General features: G+C 51.3%; 4 protein-coding genes across 4 annotated transcripts; 1 reads left to right on the top strand and 3 right to left on the bottom strand.

Moving 5' to 3' along the window:
* Window positions 1–141: 141 nt before the first annotated feature.
* cpcA (amino acid starvation-responsive transcription factor GCN4) lies at window positions 142–1,776 on the bottom strand (the record flags this gene model as incomplete). Its single annotated transcript, XM_057102131.1, has 2 exons — window positions 142–1,458; window positions 1,762–1,776. The coding sequence occupies 2 exons, from the start codon at window positions 1,774–1,776 to the stop codon at window positions 142–144; spliced, it is 1,332 nt and encodes a 443-aa protein (XP_056961761.1).
* A 3,736-nt stretch (window positions 1,777–5,512) lies between these two features.
* On the bottom strand, window positions 5,513–7,253 carry N7533_005480 (uncharacterized protein; the record flags this gene model as incomplete). Its single annotated transcript, XM_057102130.1, has 2 exons — window positions 5,513–6,923; window positions 7,006–7,253. The coding sequence occupies 2 exons, from the start codon at window positions 7,251–7,253 to the stop codon at window positions 5,513–5,515; spliced, it is 1,659 nt and encodes a 552-aa protein (XP_056961760.1).
* Window positions 7,254–12,211: 4,958 nt separating this feature from the next.
* Window positions 12,212–12,818, bottom strand: N7533_005479 (LAMTOR1/MEH1 family protein; the record flags this gene model as incomplete). Its single annotated transcript, XM_057102129.1, has 2 exons — window positions 12,212–12,488; window positions 12,580–12,818. 2 exons carry the CDS (start codon window positions 12,816–12,818, stop codon window positions 12,212–12,214), a joined length of 516 nt encoding a protein of 171 aa, XP_056961759.1.
* A 516-nt stretch (window positions 12,819–13,334) lies between these two features.
* Window positions 13,335–14,398, top strand: N7533_005478 (DUF2011 domain-containing protein; the record flags this gene model as incomplete). Its single annotated transcript, XM_057102128.1, has 3 exons — window positions 13,335–13,360; window positions 13,449–13,968; window positions 14,048–14,398. 3 exons carry the CDS (start codon window positions 13,335–13,337, stop codon window positions 14,396–14,398), a joined length of 897 nt encoding a protein of 298 aa, XP_056961758.1.
* Window positions 14,399–14,686: the final 288 nt, after the last annotated feature.

Genomic DNA, 14,686 nt, shown 5'->3' with positions numbered 1-14,686 from the left:
CCATTAACCCCCGCGCCCATCAAACCGATTTTGCCGGATATAAGAAAAAAATAAACACAATATAATATCACGAAACGAAACACACGTTCGGGTCAAAGGAATGGCAAAGAGCTTTTAGAATGTCCGTGGTTTTTTTTTTTTTCACTGGAACTTCTCCTGGATACGGAGCTGAGCCTGAAGCTTGGCGATAGTCTCGTCACGGTCAGAGATCTGCTTGCGCAGATCACTGATGGTGCGCTCGGCAGAAGCTTGACGCTCCATCTTCTTGGCACGAGACTTGCGGGCGGCTTCAGTGTTACGAGCACGCTTCGCGGCAATAGGGTCGGCCGGGTCAAAATCGACGGGCGACAGCTCCTTGCGCGAGCGGCTGATGCCAGAAACACTGGAGTGCTTGGTGTGGCCAGTGGCGGGAATGGGCGAGGACTTGACAGATGTCACGCGCTTGGGAGCAGGCGACATAGGCTCAGGCTTCGCAGCAAGAGCAGCAGCAACATCGAACTGGGCGTCAAACACGTTGCCCCCGGAGGAAGCGTCGTGGAAGAGTGGGGCCCAGTCCTCCTGGCCCATGTAATCCACATCAGTGAAGAGCGGGGAAGGGTTCTGGCTGAAAGTCGCAGGCGAGTCGTAGGGAGGAGTGCTCAGGTCGGTGAAAGTGCTGGAAGGAGGCATAGATGCGTCAAACATCAGATCCTTGGGCGAGATGGTACCCGTGGGTGCGACGGGGGAAAAGGCATCGGTCTCGTGGCCCAGTTGGCTGAGATCGAGAGGAGAACCCATGCCGGTATGAATGCCGGTAGAGGGGAACCCGAAGAGGTCGTCGTCGGTGAAGTTTGGAGCGGACATATTGCGGCGGGATGCCAGGATGTGTTGTTTCGTTTTCTCGAATGTAGAGATATCAAAGTTTCCGGCGTGGAAAGTGGGAGCGGAAGGGTGGTTGTGAGGCGAGTATGAAGGCACGGAAGCCGCTTGGTAGTGCGGGGAGCGCTTCAAGTTGGGGTGAGACCAGTAGGAAGGAGACCGGGCAAGCTGGGTCACTCTGGGGTCCTGAGGGGGAGAACCAGAGAACTGTTGTTGCTGGAGGTGACGATGCAACTGCAGACTGAAGGAATGTCTTCGAGGGTTGTTCTGCGCCAGAAAGGGCTGGAGGGCAGACGGCTTAAGGGCAGTACTCGAGGGTACGGGCGCACGCGAGGCTCTGGGTTGAGGCTGCGGACGAGGAGCTGGAGCTTGCGGAGCGGGATAGAGTACGAAGTCCTCTAACGCACTGTTGTTGTTGCTGTTGTTGTTCGAACTGGAGGCCTGTGGCAGATGGGGCGGGGGCGTGGGAAGCCATGGTTGCTGGAAGTTATCCGTGGTGAACGACGTAAAGTCGGTCGGGGTAGAAGGTTGTTGAGAGGAGATAAAAGACGAAGTTCCCGTGGGATCAATGATGTCTGTCTCTTGTGAGAAAGACGGAGACTGTCGAGACGAGTCGCTTAGAAAGCGGCCATTTTGGATCGGAGAGTCAAAATGATGTTTCAGTGTAGGCAGAATGGTGAAAATTTGAAGATGATGTCAAGAGTGGATAATGTAGTTTGTTGATGGATGAATAAATCACGAGGGATGGAAGAAAAAAGAAGAAGGCAGGCATCGATGGGGGAATTCAGGCACTTCTTAAGCGGTCGACCAATTTGGCTGTGTGCGCCGAATGTCCGGTTGACCAATCAGAGATCATGCCTGGTTGGGGCTGAGGCCTGGTACAGGTCACGGGGTGTGAGTCACACTCGATGACAGCATTGTGATTGGTTCAGATTCGAGTGGACCCTCCTTCCATTGGATGCATTGCCTTAGGTGAGACCCACAGGAGGCTACACTGCAAGTACAACCAGTACGGAGGAGGTACATTGGATCGCCCTTCTTTAAGGTGTCTTTGGCTGACGTTTCCCACCTTATGAGGTACCTTCCACTCCACCATCAAAGTATCTTGAAGTACCTCCCCACTGAGCCTCCCCCTCCCCTCTCCTCCATCTCCGCCAATTGACCAATCTACGCCCTTTACCTGGCATGTCCCAGGCATCCACACGTCCTCCACATCGTTTGAAGAGAAATTCCTAGGCCCCTGATATTGATCATGATGGTGGCCTGGACTCAAAACCGCGATCTGCTCCTCTGCGGATCCTCTTATCCGTGCATGACGTCTGCCTGAATAGTACATATGGGATGTACTCCGTATTTGCGACAAGACCACGCCCAGGCTCGTGTTTTCGTCCTGGCAGTATTATTAATCCAACTCTCTCTTCCCAAACGGTTGCCCGATAATCTCACTCAACTACGTAGTCCATACTCCATACAAAACGCCTAGCCTCAAGGTAAAAACCCGGCGGATGACCCTCGGAGCAAAACCCTCGTTTCCGACTCGACTCGACGACTCTCGATGGAGTACAGACTCCACCGATCTTTTCCCAATCCTGTCCCCGCGCCGGGCTGTGTCCGTGGCCCGTGTACCCCTTCGATTTCTCTTTTGATACTAGCCTTGCCGAAGGGCGTGAAAAAAAAAAATTGACTTTGTCCCAGTCCTCCACAGAGATCGTCCCAAAATCAATCTGCATCTGAAATCATCAAGGGTTGCATTCTATAACCCTGACCGTCTATTCTCGACCAGATGATAGGACGGAAATTCGATCCCGGCTCAACCGCTGTGATTCATCTTAAGTACTCCGGGATACTATCCTACCCGTCCTATCCGTAGATTGATGATCACTCATTCCCATTCTTCTCCTCCCCCACCAGCCATCAATTAATTTTTTTTAGCCATGTCGCTTGAGCCTTCCGAAATCAAACAACGCCTAGCTCCTTTTTCGCTAACTTCGTATGTCCATACCTGGGATCCACCGGGTGAAACGGGGTTCGCATTCGAACCGCGCGCCCTTGGCGGCCGGCCGCCGAGGTCCAAAAATCAGCGACTGGCTGCCCGTGTTTCACGTCCGGCCCGGTCTGACTAGATCCATTAGAGTTGAGAGGTGTGTAAGCATATCAGATCAATTTGTAGATACAGTGTACCTAGGTATGTTAGGAAGCCCCTACTAGATATATAACCGCCCCATCCATGGATTATGATAAAAGCCTTGAACATGAGGCTGAAATTGATGTCACCTGCCAACGGGCAAGCAGCACCAATCCCTCCTCTACAATTATCCATTAATACTATGGAATACCTCTAGGGCTACTACTACTAGTATCTCAGTAGTAACTAGTACTACTTAAGTTAGTAGGCAGGTGCAATTCTTTCATACGGTGCCACTTGTAAGTCAAAAGTTGACGGAGCTGGAGCATTCTGTACAAGACCGAACTGTTGAATAGTATTCAGTAAACAGTGGAAACCTTGAATTTACTCGCAAGTATTTTGAAATCAACCTTGATACTTAACCCCTCATCCGCGGTTCTAGTCCCAAACCTTGGAAAACTTGAGGATCGAGTCTTGGACCACGTCGATAACTCTCACGCATATCTTCTGTGTTCTTGAAGGATCTTCTGTCAGGGCCTCCAGGGCTGTGCGAGTTATCGCGGAGTGTCTGGCTAGGTCCAGGTCCCCCTCTACTCGACCCAGTAGCACCGACGATGCCATGATGACCTGAGCCGGCTAGTTGCTGTGTTGCTGCTCTAAAGGTGGGAAGCCGAGGCATCGTCCACTCATTCCAAGCTAGGTCGTGGAGGGGGATGGACACATTCTGCTTTGGGGAATTGGAAATGTCCTTCAATTCGCCTTGCATGGTAAAGTTTTTTTGTGACGAAATAGCAGCCAAGTTGTAGTAAGATATGAATATAGGAGGGAATCGAGGAAGGCTGATGCTAGACAATCTGCAGGGCAGGATAGGCCTACCTATAACTCATCATCTCATTTCAATGCTGAAGTCGATTCTAAACATACTAGTGCTAGTAGTAGTATACATCGATATTCATATTAGACATTTCGCAACTCGTTGAAGCGGTTCTCTCATCTTCGAGGGAGCGGCCGCGGCATTACATGGCAATGACATCTGGGCATGAAATTCCCAGGCCATTAGGGGCCAGTGAGATGGGATCATGCCTATTACCGAGGTAGGTATATATTATTACTATGTGACCTACTACCTCCAGAGCTAGATAGGAACTTAAAATATCCATCATGAACTCCGATAACTTGAAACACTAGCCTTCAAGTTGCCTTCAAGTTGGGACGTTGGAACGTTTAAATCAATTCAGTTTTATGTACATTCCAACTTGAAGTTGAATGAACTGTTGCGTGCCTTACTAGTACAACCAGCTTTATTCTAACCGTCCGAGTCACCGAGATCGAGTCTTTCATTACTAGTAGTATGGCTGCATCCGCCCTGCAACCCAGCTTTGAAGGCCACGCAAACCCCGACCTATCTCCCGCCGCCGCAGGAGCCAGAGGAAACAAGGTAACCGGCCAAAAATAATTTAGATTACAAATGCAAACGGTGAGATAGCTCTTTCAAGGGCAGGCTGGCTGCTGCGCTCAATGAAGCTGGGATCAATGTTGATTTGTTTGTTTGAGGGCCAGGGCTTGGAGATTCTCTTCCCCGGCTAGATTGGGTGTTGGAGGAATGGCCTGGAAGACAGGTTCTCTCGCATATAACGCCCAGCGGGAAGTGGAGACGTGCCGTTCATGAGATGATGTACAGACTAGTACTTGCAACGACCCCATCGCCAGCGCATCTTGATGGAGACTGTGTCGTGCATTATGCTTTGCAGCGGCTCAGATCCACCCAACGCAGCTTGACCCATCGTTCACCGGCTGAAGCATATAAGCTTTCTACGAAGTTTACAGGTAGATTGATGAAATGCAAAATTTGAAAGCAAAGTAGATTCTATTAAGTATTACCTATCGCAATATGTGCCCACATCCCGAAGTATTCAAAATAAACCCCGGAAGCCGGGAACATCGGCAGACAACAAGTAAAGGGGCAAGCAATTTGGAGGAGCAGCGTAAAGACACCAGCGATAAACCGGAAATCATGAAACCCTCGCAAAAATGACAGCAACCTTTCCTCCCCTTAGGGTATCGAGCACGAATATCAGAACGCACAGAACCGGACAAAGGCAGAGTGGTATCAATCTAGTCGGGAGACGCACCACGTAACGCGTCAACAAGTCGTGAATCGAAATTCGATTGCGGGACGCATGTCGTTAAAAGGAATGAACGGCGTCGGTGAAAGCGCCGAGGCGGATTATTGGGGGGCTTTTTTGGTATAAGGAAATTAAATAAAAAAAAACGGCGACAGCGGGTATCTCATTGACACCCTTCATACCACGAAGCTCACGAGGCAGTAAGACAATGGTGATAGGAAGGATGACAGTGGCGAGGAACAAAAATAAATACTGAACAAAAAACTGTAAAGACAATTGGTATAAAGCCGTATTTGCACCTTCAGGGCGCGGGGTAACCGAGCCCATCAGGACGATTAAGAGCTGGCGATGTAGAGGTCATGTCCCACCATCGCTCAAACTCGACGTGTCGCGAGGACGAAGTTCAAGCAGCAGCCTGGACAGGGGTGGCGGCAGCAACGTTGACGTTCTTGGCCTCCTCAGCGGCGGGCTCAGCAGCCTGGGTAGCCTCAGTGGCAGCGGGAGTCTCCTCGGTAACGGCAGCAGGGGTCTCCTCGGCGGCCTCCTTGGTCTCCTCAGCCTTGGTCTCGGCCTCGGCAGCGGGGGTCTCCTTGTCAAGCTTCACAGCCTTGCTGGGCTTGCGGAACAGACCGCCGAGCTTGTTGGACTTCTCCTTCTTGGCCTCCTTGGTCTCACCATCGGTGGCCTCGTTGTCGGAGGTATCCTTCTTCTCCTTCTTGCCGAAGGCACCGAAGAAAGAAGAACGACGCTTGTCCTTGGGGGTGGTGGCAGTCTCGGCAGGAGTCTCGGGGGCAGCGGCGACATCCTTGGCAGCCTCAGCCTCAGCAGGGGCAGTCACGGCCTCAGCCTCAATGGGCTTGACATCAGCCTCCTCGACGGGGTTCTCGAGCTGGGGAGCGGTGCTGGCAACGGCGTTCTCCTCAGCGGGGACGGCAGTGGCCTCCTTCTCGGACTTCTCCTGGGAAGGGGAAGAGACCTTGTTGAACAGGCTGCCGAAGATGGAAGCGCGCTTAGCCTTCTTCTCCTCCTTCTTCTCCTCAACGGGCTTGGTCTCCTCAGGCTTGGCCTCGTCCTTAGCGGGGACCTCAGGGGCGGCCTCGGTGGTCTCAGTGGCAGCAACGGCAGGCTCAGCAACAGCCTCAGTAGTGGGCTCAGCAGCAGATTCGGCGATGGGCTCAGCGGCCTTGGTCTCCTCAGCAGTCTCTTCCTTAGCCTCCTCCTTGGCGGGGGCCTCCTCCTTCTTGCCTAGGAGGGAGCCGAAGATGCTGGAGCGCTTGCGAGACTGGGAGCGGCTCTTGGTAGCGGCCTTCTCCTCCTTCTTCTCCTCGGCGGGCTTGGCCTCCTCAGCGGGGGTCTCCTCGGTGGTCTCCTCAACGGGCTTCTTGGCGGCAGCAACGGCAACGGCGGGCTTGGTCAGCTTCTCAAGCTCAGCCTTGTAGCCCTCGCCGGAGGTGATGTTCTCCTTTTCGGCCTTGGCCTCGGTAGCCTTGGACTCGAGAGCAAGGACCCAGCTATCGCGCTCAGCGGCGCTGGAGGCCTGGAAGGTGTGCTTCTGGCCGGCGACCTTGAAAATGAACTCGTTGGAGCTCTCCTTGGTGATATCGGTGACCTCGGCGAGGTTGAAGATACCGGCGGGAGTGGCCTTGTCCTCGGCGCGCTTGGTGAAGAACAGAAGACCCTTTCCGGTCTGGGTGGCCCAGGCGACAGTGGGGTTGGCGACGGCGGCCTTCTCGTTCTGCTGGAAAACGGCCAGGTTCTTGGCCTCAGTGGCCTCCTCGGTGAAGTAGAAGAAACGCTTGGAGAAGCGGAAACCCCTGCGCAAAGAGAAAAAAAAAGGTCAGTTGCAAGCTCGATGCGCACGTTGTCGCGAAGTAAACAAAGAACTCGGGAGCTTACTTGACGAGACCGGGGGCCTTGTGACCGAGAGTACCCTCAGTAGCGGGCTTGATCTCCTCCTTGGCCTCCTCCTTAGCGGATTCAGTAGCCTCAGTGGTCTCAGCGGCGGCAGTCTCCTCAACGGGGGCAGCAGCAGGAGTCTCCTCAGTGGTCTCCTTGGGAGCCTCAACAGCAGCCTCAACGGCGGGAGTCTCAACAGCGGGGACGACCGCGGGGGTCTCCTCGACAGGCTTCTGGACGTCAGACATGATTAAAAGAAATAATTAAACCGAAGTGGTTGGGGGTATCGAGATTAAAGAAGCAGAGCTTCGAAGAAACGGCGAGTTTGGGGGTATCGGGGTATCTTGAAAGCAAAGAAATAAGAGCTACAAAAGAGCTCGGGTATCACAACGACGTAGGAAAAAGGGGGGGTATTTTGCTTTGGAAGAGAAAAAGAAGAAGAGGAAAGAAAAAGGGAGGGAAGGGCGAGAAAAAAAGAGCGATGGGGGGAGGGGAGCAACCAAAGGGGAAAAGAGCTGCAGGGAGCCCAGACCAGTGGGTCCTGGCGCTTAGTTAGGTAACAGGGGTACTCCTTAGATACTTGGGTACTTGGATACGTACAGAGTACTCCGTATACAGAGTACAATGTACAGAGTATATAAAATACAGTATTTAGTTGACACTCTCTACGGAGTAGATTACAGATATCCATGGGTATATCATCACGAGTGTACTCCGTACTGTCTACGCTGTCCAGAGTAGATATCTCCCCTATTGGACGAGTGCCCCGGCATCACACCACCGAGAGAGATCGGCCATGCATTGAACGTTCCCCCCTAATTTGCCCGTACAGCTCGGGTTCCCTCCCGTGCAAATTAACGGGCTTTGTTGCCCTCTGAAATTTGAAATTTATTATTATTATTATTATTATATTATTATTATATTATTACCCTAATTTCCAGACTTTCCGGAAATTGATTAACTTCTCATTGTTCTCTGTACTTTGAATTTTCCTGTAACTTGCCTTTCGACATATCATGATACCTGGATACTCCGTACCTAGGTCCTTTCAGCCTGGGTCACCGGGGCGATTGGAGTATGGACCACCCGTAGATTCTCTCCCAAGTTACACAGTTCCAGGGGGTGACTCCAGTACGAGCATGTCACGTTACATACTTCAATACCGTCAACTGATATGTACCTGCTATGTACATCCCTCCCGCAAGGCATCATACCCTTCAATCTTCAAGGAGGGGGACGAGGAGAGAGAGGCAAAATAAAGGACCTTTTCTGAGGTGCTGGGCCGGTTCCAACTCTGGTCCAGCGGGTTTGCCTTTTCTCATTCTGCAGTGCTGATCAGCCAGGGTGAGGTCGCCCACCTGTCGGAATCGTTCTCAAGGTGCCGATCCAGCCTTGATGCAACTGGGATACTGGGATACTGGACTGGTGCCCGCATTTTACTGGCGATCCAACTCAACCTATCTGCCTTTTGTCCCGATATCGACTCTTCTTACAATAAAGGTGTAATCCAGCAACCCCATGACCAGCCGCTATCCCAGTGGCGTGCGAACCCTCGTGGCCAACCAACGCCAGTTGCACAACCCCCTCCTTCTTCGTGCGCGTCATCACCCCATGTTGTGCCCTATCGAGGACGTATCATGGATCAGCTCGCATTGGCGCCCACGATATCGCGCCCAGGATCCCATGATGTACTTCTCTAACGGTCCTATCTTTCCGCACGGTTCTGACACCATCCACACCAAAAGCTCATTCTTTTGACGTGATACGAGGAGGGGTTGTAAGTAGTATTTCGTACTCCGTACTCCGTATTCCTTCCCTCGACTGGGATCAACTCGACCGAGTCTCATCTCGTCTACAACTCTGAAGTTACAGAGTTCTACCCTACAATATCGGTATGATTGTTTACATCGGCCGTACTGTAAATCAGACCCCACTATCAATACTATCCGTAAGAAGTAAAAAAAAAAAATCCGAAATTGCCCCTAATTAACAGCCCCCTTTTTCTCTCCTAGAGGCAGCTACTGGACCAATTTCTTCTAGATGTTCGGGCTAACGCTCAAAGTACGGTTGCGACCCACTTGGTGGTCCCGTGTCTTAAGCCATCTCCCATCGGTGGCTGGCCAGCCCTACTCCTATACGACCTATGCTTCATCTAGCGCCCAACTATTCCCTTTGTTTCGTGTCTTCCCATGGTTCAGCTCCTCTCGCAAAGCTGTTCGATCGTTTTTTTGTTTTTGTTTTTGTTTTTCGACCATAGTTCTGCAGTTTGAGATATCTGACTCACAACAGGTCGTGGCTATCAGGTCGATCAGGAGACGACCCTACCAGAGCCAGACTGCAACCGAAACTTTTCCAGTAATGATAGCCCATACGACCGATCCACTCCGTATCCCGCCCTCCAATTGCTTCATCGGCCTGCCCCTTTTCCACCCGTTGAGGCCAAGACTTGGATTTGCCAATCCTGCCTCTTTCGTGCTGTCGCGGTCTCCAAGTCACGAGTTGCCGACCCCGGGACTGAGGTCGATGAATGGCCAGTGCCCCCGTCGATCTCTTTGGCTGGCGGTTTCGCTGTCAGGATTTCTGGTCCTGCAGCTGCCATGCGACCTGCCAGGGTGCTTATCCAATTGTCATTGCGCTTCAGGTGGTGGCCTGTTACGGAATATGTACATACATACTACGTGATGTATGTGCAGATGTACTCCGTGCTCCGTATTTGTTTACCTACTCCATCCACATCTGTAGAGCGGAGATGCCCGCAGGACCACCGACTAGAGTCATCCCGTAGGACCCATCCGTGGATAGAGAACCGGATGGATCGCATCATCGCGCGAAGATCCCGTCCTCAAGGCGACGGAATCGCTTGCCAAGGGCGAAAACACGGACACCAGACAAGAATTTGTTCTTGCGGTGTGCCTGAGGGGGCCCCAATACTCTTCCTGGTTGAAACTTTCTCCCCGTCTAAGCTCTCCTCCGAGGTCCTCCGTCTCTTCTAGCGTCTACTAGACTTGTTATCGAGCCTCCCCCTAACCATGGCACACTTTAATGAAGATGCGCACACCATCGCTACGTGAGACCGCGGTGGATTCATCTTGAACAAGATATGGAGAAGGCTACTCCGTGTGATTTGCCTGGTATATCAGTCCGACAGGCAGCCAATATGTATCGGCGAAATGTACCAACGTGCGCAGGAAACTATGGAAGCCAAAACGGGGGGAAATAAAATAAAAACGTGTCGGAATCAGAGTTAGACCATGGTTGCTCGCGAGGACCACTGTACAGAGTTGGTACCCATCCGTGGAAAATAATAGGAGAGGCTCCACACGAGCTTGCACAGAGTCCACTTGGGACGGGTAAACAAGGAGGCCCAATTATTGAAAATTCAACCCTCAACCCAATAATGCTTCTGCCACACGTGGATCTGATCGGCCGAATCTATAGATTTCAGGATGCAAGGCACAGACACTATCAAAGCTCGTATCTGTCCTTCCCCCCGTAAACCCTTAGCAGAGCATACAGAGAAGGTGAGCTGTCACAGTAGTGATAGTCAGGTGACCATATATGCCAAGGATGAAGATCACATGACCAAGACCCCTTCCTCTCGCTAAGCACTTGGCATGTGACCTGGGGGTATTTAACCAGCCCGCCGCCCGCGGTCTTCCTCCTCTTTTCTTTCTTCTTCATACTTACCTTGTTTGGGTGGCTGCGCTCATGAAGGCGGCCCACCACAGATTGGTCCCTGCATTGCACAGCGCGGCGGAACAGTTTGTTCAACGGCCTTCGGGTCATTGACAGGCGCATTCTTTGGCACTTTCCACTTGTTGGATCTAAATATCTTTTCATCATTCCCTGGGCCAATGGCCCGGGCTTGGAGAAGAGGTTATCGTAGTTGTAACCCTGCTCATAAGATACGTAAATCGACTTATCAAATGCATTTGCACGCAACACTTGCAGATCAGAACAGAGCTCAATTCCGCGTCACCCCTTCTCACCTCATCGACACGTCGCGCGTTCATGCTCCCAAGTCGCTCCCCTGCCAGCTTCACCCTTTATACCCTCCTTCCATATAGTACAGCCAGCTGCTATGGACTGAATCAATGTACCCAAGCAATCTATCTGGACACATTTCCCGATCTGCGAAAGTGAAATGCGCGTTATGAAGTCTACCCAAGCCCGTCGCGTTTCCCAGGAGCACAGACAGTATCCCTGGCCATACCACCCCGAACCTCCAACCTTCAAGTTCGATCTCATATTGTAGTCGTAGCATTTTTTGCTGGACGAAGAGCAATTCCTACTAGGATTGACGTAACTAGAACTATAAGGACATCGACCTCGAAAATGGCTAGTTCTGATACTAGAAATGGCTGTATTTTTCACGCACAACCTCGGGGCTTTCAAGGCTGGGCCGTAAGCCACTGCCGTCAACATTTGCTGTTGTGATTGTCGCAGTATACCAAGTCAAAGTTCCACCGCTCGCAGTTTTAACAGTAAAGTGGCATCATTCTCGGGCACTCGTTTCAATCCAGCAAACTTGAAGTAGCATGGCCCCCAATATAAAGTTCATCGAACCTTGGAAGTCACATATCTACAACTTGGACCTTCCAGATTCCAGTAGAGTGGTTTACTGACTCGGAAGTCTGGGTAACAAACCCCCACGAGGACCGTTATAAAATATAGGTATTTACCTGTAAATTGTTTCAATTGCTCTAGTCTCTAAGAATAATCACAAAGTGAAGAACCATCGTATGGTTATAAACGAATATCAGAACAGAGGGTTCGCAGTTGCAAGATCCAGACCAGGATTTGCAGTAGAGAAATATCGATGCCAACTAAAAAAGGAAGATTTCAAAAACGAAACATGAAAAAAAGAAAAGGAAACAAGAGAAATTTGACGACGGAAATCCTGAGCTGTGGGTATTATCAGATCAAGGAGAAATAAGTGAGTGGATATGTATGTGCGAAACAGTCGACCGGCGATCCATGCAACATCAAACAGAAAGTAAACCCTGAACAAACAGAGTTACAACATACAAGGGTTGGGGTGACCTTGGAAGTCTTGTGCAGAGTATTTCCTTGCCCCATTTCTTCAGGGGCCTGCGGGTTATTATCCGCTCATTCCACGCCTTCTTTTTAAGCGTGCATCATTGTCGGCGTGGCGAAGATGTTGGATTCCTTCCAACAAACATAGTAGTGGTCTTGAATATGCAACTTAGTTGACCTTCAAGACACCAAAGACGTCCCGGACCCCATTCGCCTCGGCTTTGATATCCGATCGGGATCGCTTGGGGTTGACGACGACTTCGCCCCAGTGCTTGGGGACGGTGCCTTCAGATGTCGGGCGACTCGTGTGGGAACCGTGATCTGAAGTCACTGTGAGGTGCGATTCATCTGGGTTAGGAGAAGGCGAAGCTGAGGCCGGGGTGTGAAGGGTCGCTTGGGGTTGGAGATGGGGTTGTGGCTGGAGCGACCAGATATCGATGACGGAGCTGGAGACCGGAAGGATTAGCGACATATATTCTTCAATTTCCCCAAAACCAAGCCAATGAATACGCTGTTTCTTCAAATAGAGTAGCTTACTCTGACGTTCGTTGACAGATAGCATCCAGTGCTTCCCTTTCCCGCCTCACGTATTCCGGATCCGGTTGGTTTGCTTGTTGGGCATGATTGAGGGCCCCATAACCATAACCCGCTTGATAAGGGTCATCGTCTAGTAGACGTGAAGACTCCGGCTGTAGAGAAGAAACGTTAGATCGATTTTCTCTCTTGAGAGCGTCCCACGTATCGCGCATTAGGCCGAGGTAATGCGCATTGAACATGATGCCTGAAAATCCAATCCTTCGCCAAACACCTTCATAAAGGGACTCACTTCTGGAGACTCCTGGCGAGCGCCGCCAAGACAAGAGGCGCAGATACCCATTTATAAAACTCGAGGTCGAGGTGAGAACGGAAGAGGCGCACGTTGCGGCGGTCCACGAGGTATTAAACAACCCCCAATGATCGATGCAGTGAGCGGTTCCACCGCGCTCGCAGTAGGGGCTGCGGTGGAGATGATGATAGAAGTCGAGCGGTTAACGACGTGCAGGGTAAGGAGTGTGGGGGGTGAGGAAGCGTGAACTGAGACTCGAAGAAAATGGCGCAGAGGGGAAAAAATGCTGGATGTATCGGATCGGGCGCAGGCCATCAGGTGAGGCTGGGCGTCCGTGCGATGTCATTGATAACCAAAAAGTGCGTGGCCGCAGCGTGGAAATTAGACAATCACCACCACTCACCGTTCAGCAGTTTTTTCGTCTCATTATATCACCATCGACTTGCGCTCGACAGGACAGCATACCATGTTTGATCTTCCCACAGCAAAACGGTAGGCGGGATTTGAATAGAAAGGTCCAATTGATCAATAAACTGACCTTTCTTCTCCAGCGTCCGCCGTGACGAGGTTCAATCACCAGCTTCATCACGCTCTCCATCCCCGCCGACGAAGCCGACCTCCAAGATGCACGCGACCGCCTCGGGAGGTTGCTAAATCTAGACGGCCTTATTGGAGTGGATACTACTCAAGATGACGAAGAGAGCCAACAACCTGACGTTGCCGATGAGGACGACGAGCAAGAGTTCGAATTCCGACTGTTCAGTGCGCCCGTCAAACCCCAAGAAACCACCGAGAACGCAACCGAAGAAGGATCATCTACAAAGCAAAAGGGATTATCTAAGGAGAAAGAGGCCGGTAATGAAGGAACACAGAAGCTGCGCATTCGATTGCGTTCTCCAACCCCCGTATCCGCCAGACCAGAGGACGGTAGATTCATCAAGGCCTTCCGCGGATGGCAATACTACTTCACCGACCCGACACTCTATGACACGAAGGATGGGTCGAATATTGAGGCGCAGCTGTCAGAGAAGCGACGCCAGTATGAGGATACAGCCGTGACCGGCGAACACATAACAACTTGGGCTAAGGCCCAACCGTGGGTAAGTGCTTCTTTTACTGGAACATACATCGATCCACCATCGCGAATTATGAAGAAACACGACTAACATGACCTTCTAGCCTGGTTGTGACCTGTCATGGCGAGTGATCCGTCTCAAACGCCATCAGACGAAAGTGCCGTCAGCACACAAAACTGTGCCCGTATACGTGGTCGAGGGTGCCCTGCCGACCAAGTCACCCAAGACCAGAAAGAAGCCAGGCAAGAAGCGCCGTGTTCAGCTTCGCAACAAAGTCAAGGCGGCCGAGATTGCCAAGGAGAACGAGGCAGAAAAGCGGACCCGCAAGAACCGCGAACGAAAGATCAAGCGGCGACAAAAGGCCCGCGAGGAAAAGGCTGCCAAAGCGGGCGAGACTGTTGACGGTGATGTTGCTATGGCTGATGGGGATGTATCTTCCGGTGGCGAAGAGTAGGCCGTTTCAAGGCTTATATAGATCGATTTACCCAGCCGGAAGTAAGAATGATACCCTACGATTACAATGCTTTCCACATCCATATTTGAATTTCTTTTTCAAAATAAGAATTCAATTAGGAGGTAACCAAGACCTCGACATTAGTGGGTATTATGCAACTAACTAAACAGGTATGAGCGCTGAGAGACCTCAATGCTTCTGTATGGCTATCGGGGGTGTATAGCCTAGAAGAGACGATAAAGCACAAACGAACAAACAAACAGACTTTGCAGAAAAACATGCAGAACA

Source organism: Penicillium manginii (genome assembly GCF_028828005.1).
Source record: "Penicillium manginii strain IBT 31320 chromosome Unknown utg000004l:1.0-7231830.0:1.0-7236170.0, whole genome shotgun sequence".
In the NCBI taxonomy this organism is placed as follows: domain Eukaryota; kingdom Fungi; phylum Ascomycota; class Eurotiomycetes; order Eurotiales; family Aspergillaceae; genus Penicillium; species Penicillium manginii.
The sequence above is the reverse complement of the archived record's forward strand: the minus strand, read 5'-3'. Positions and strand labels throughout refer to the sequence as shown.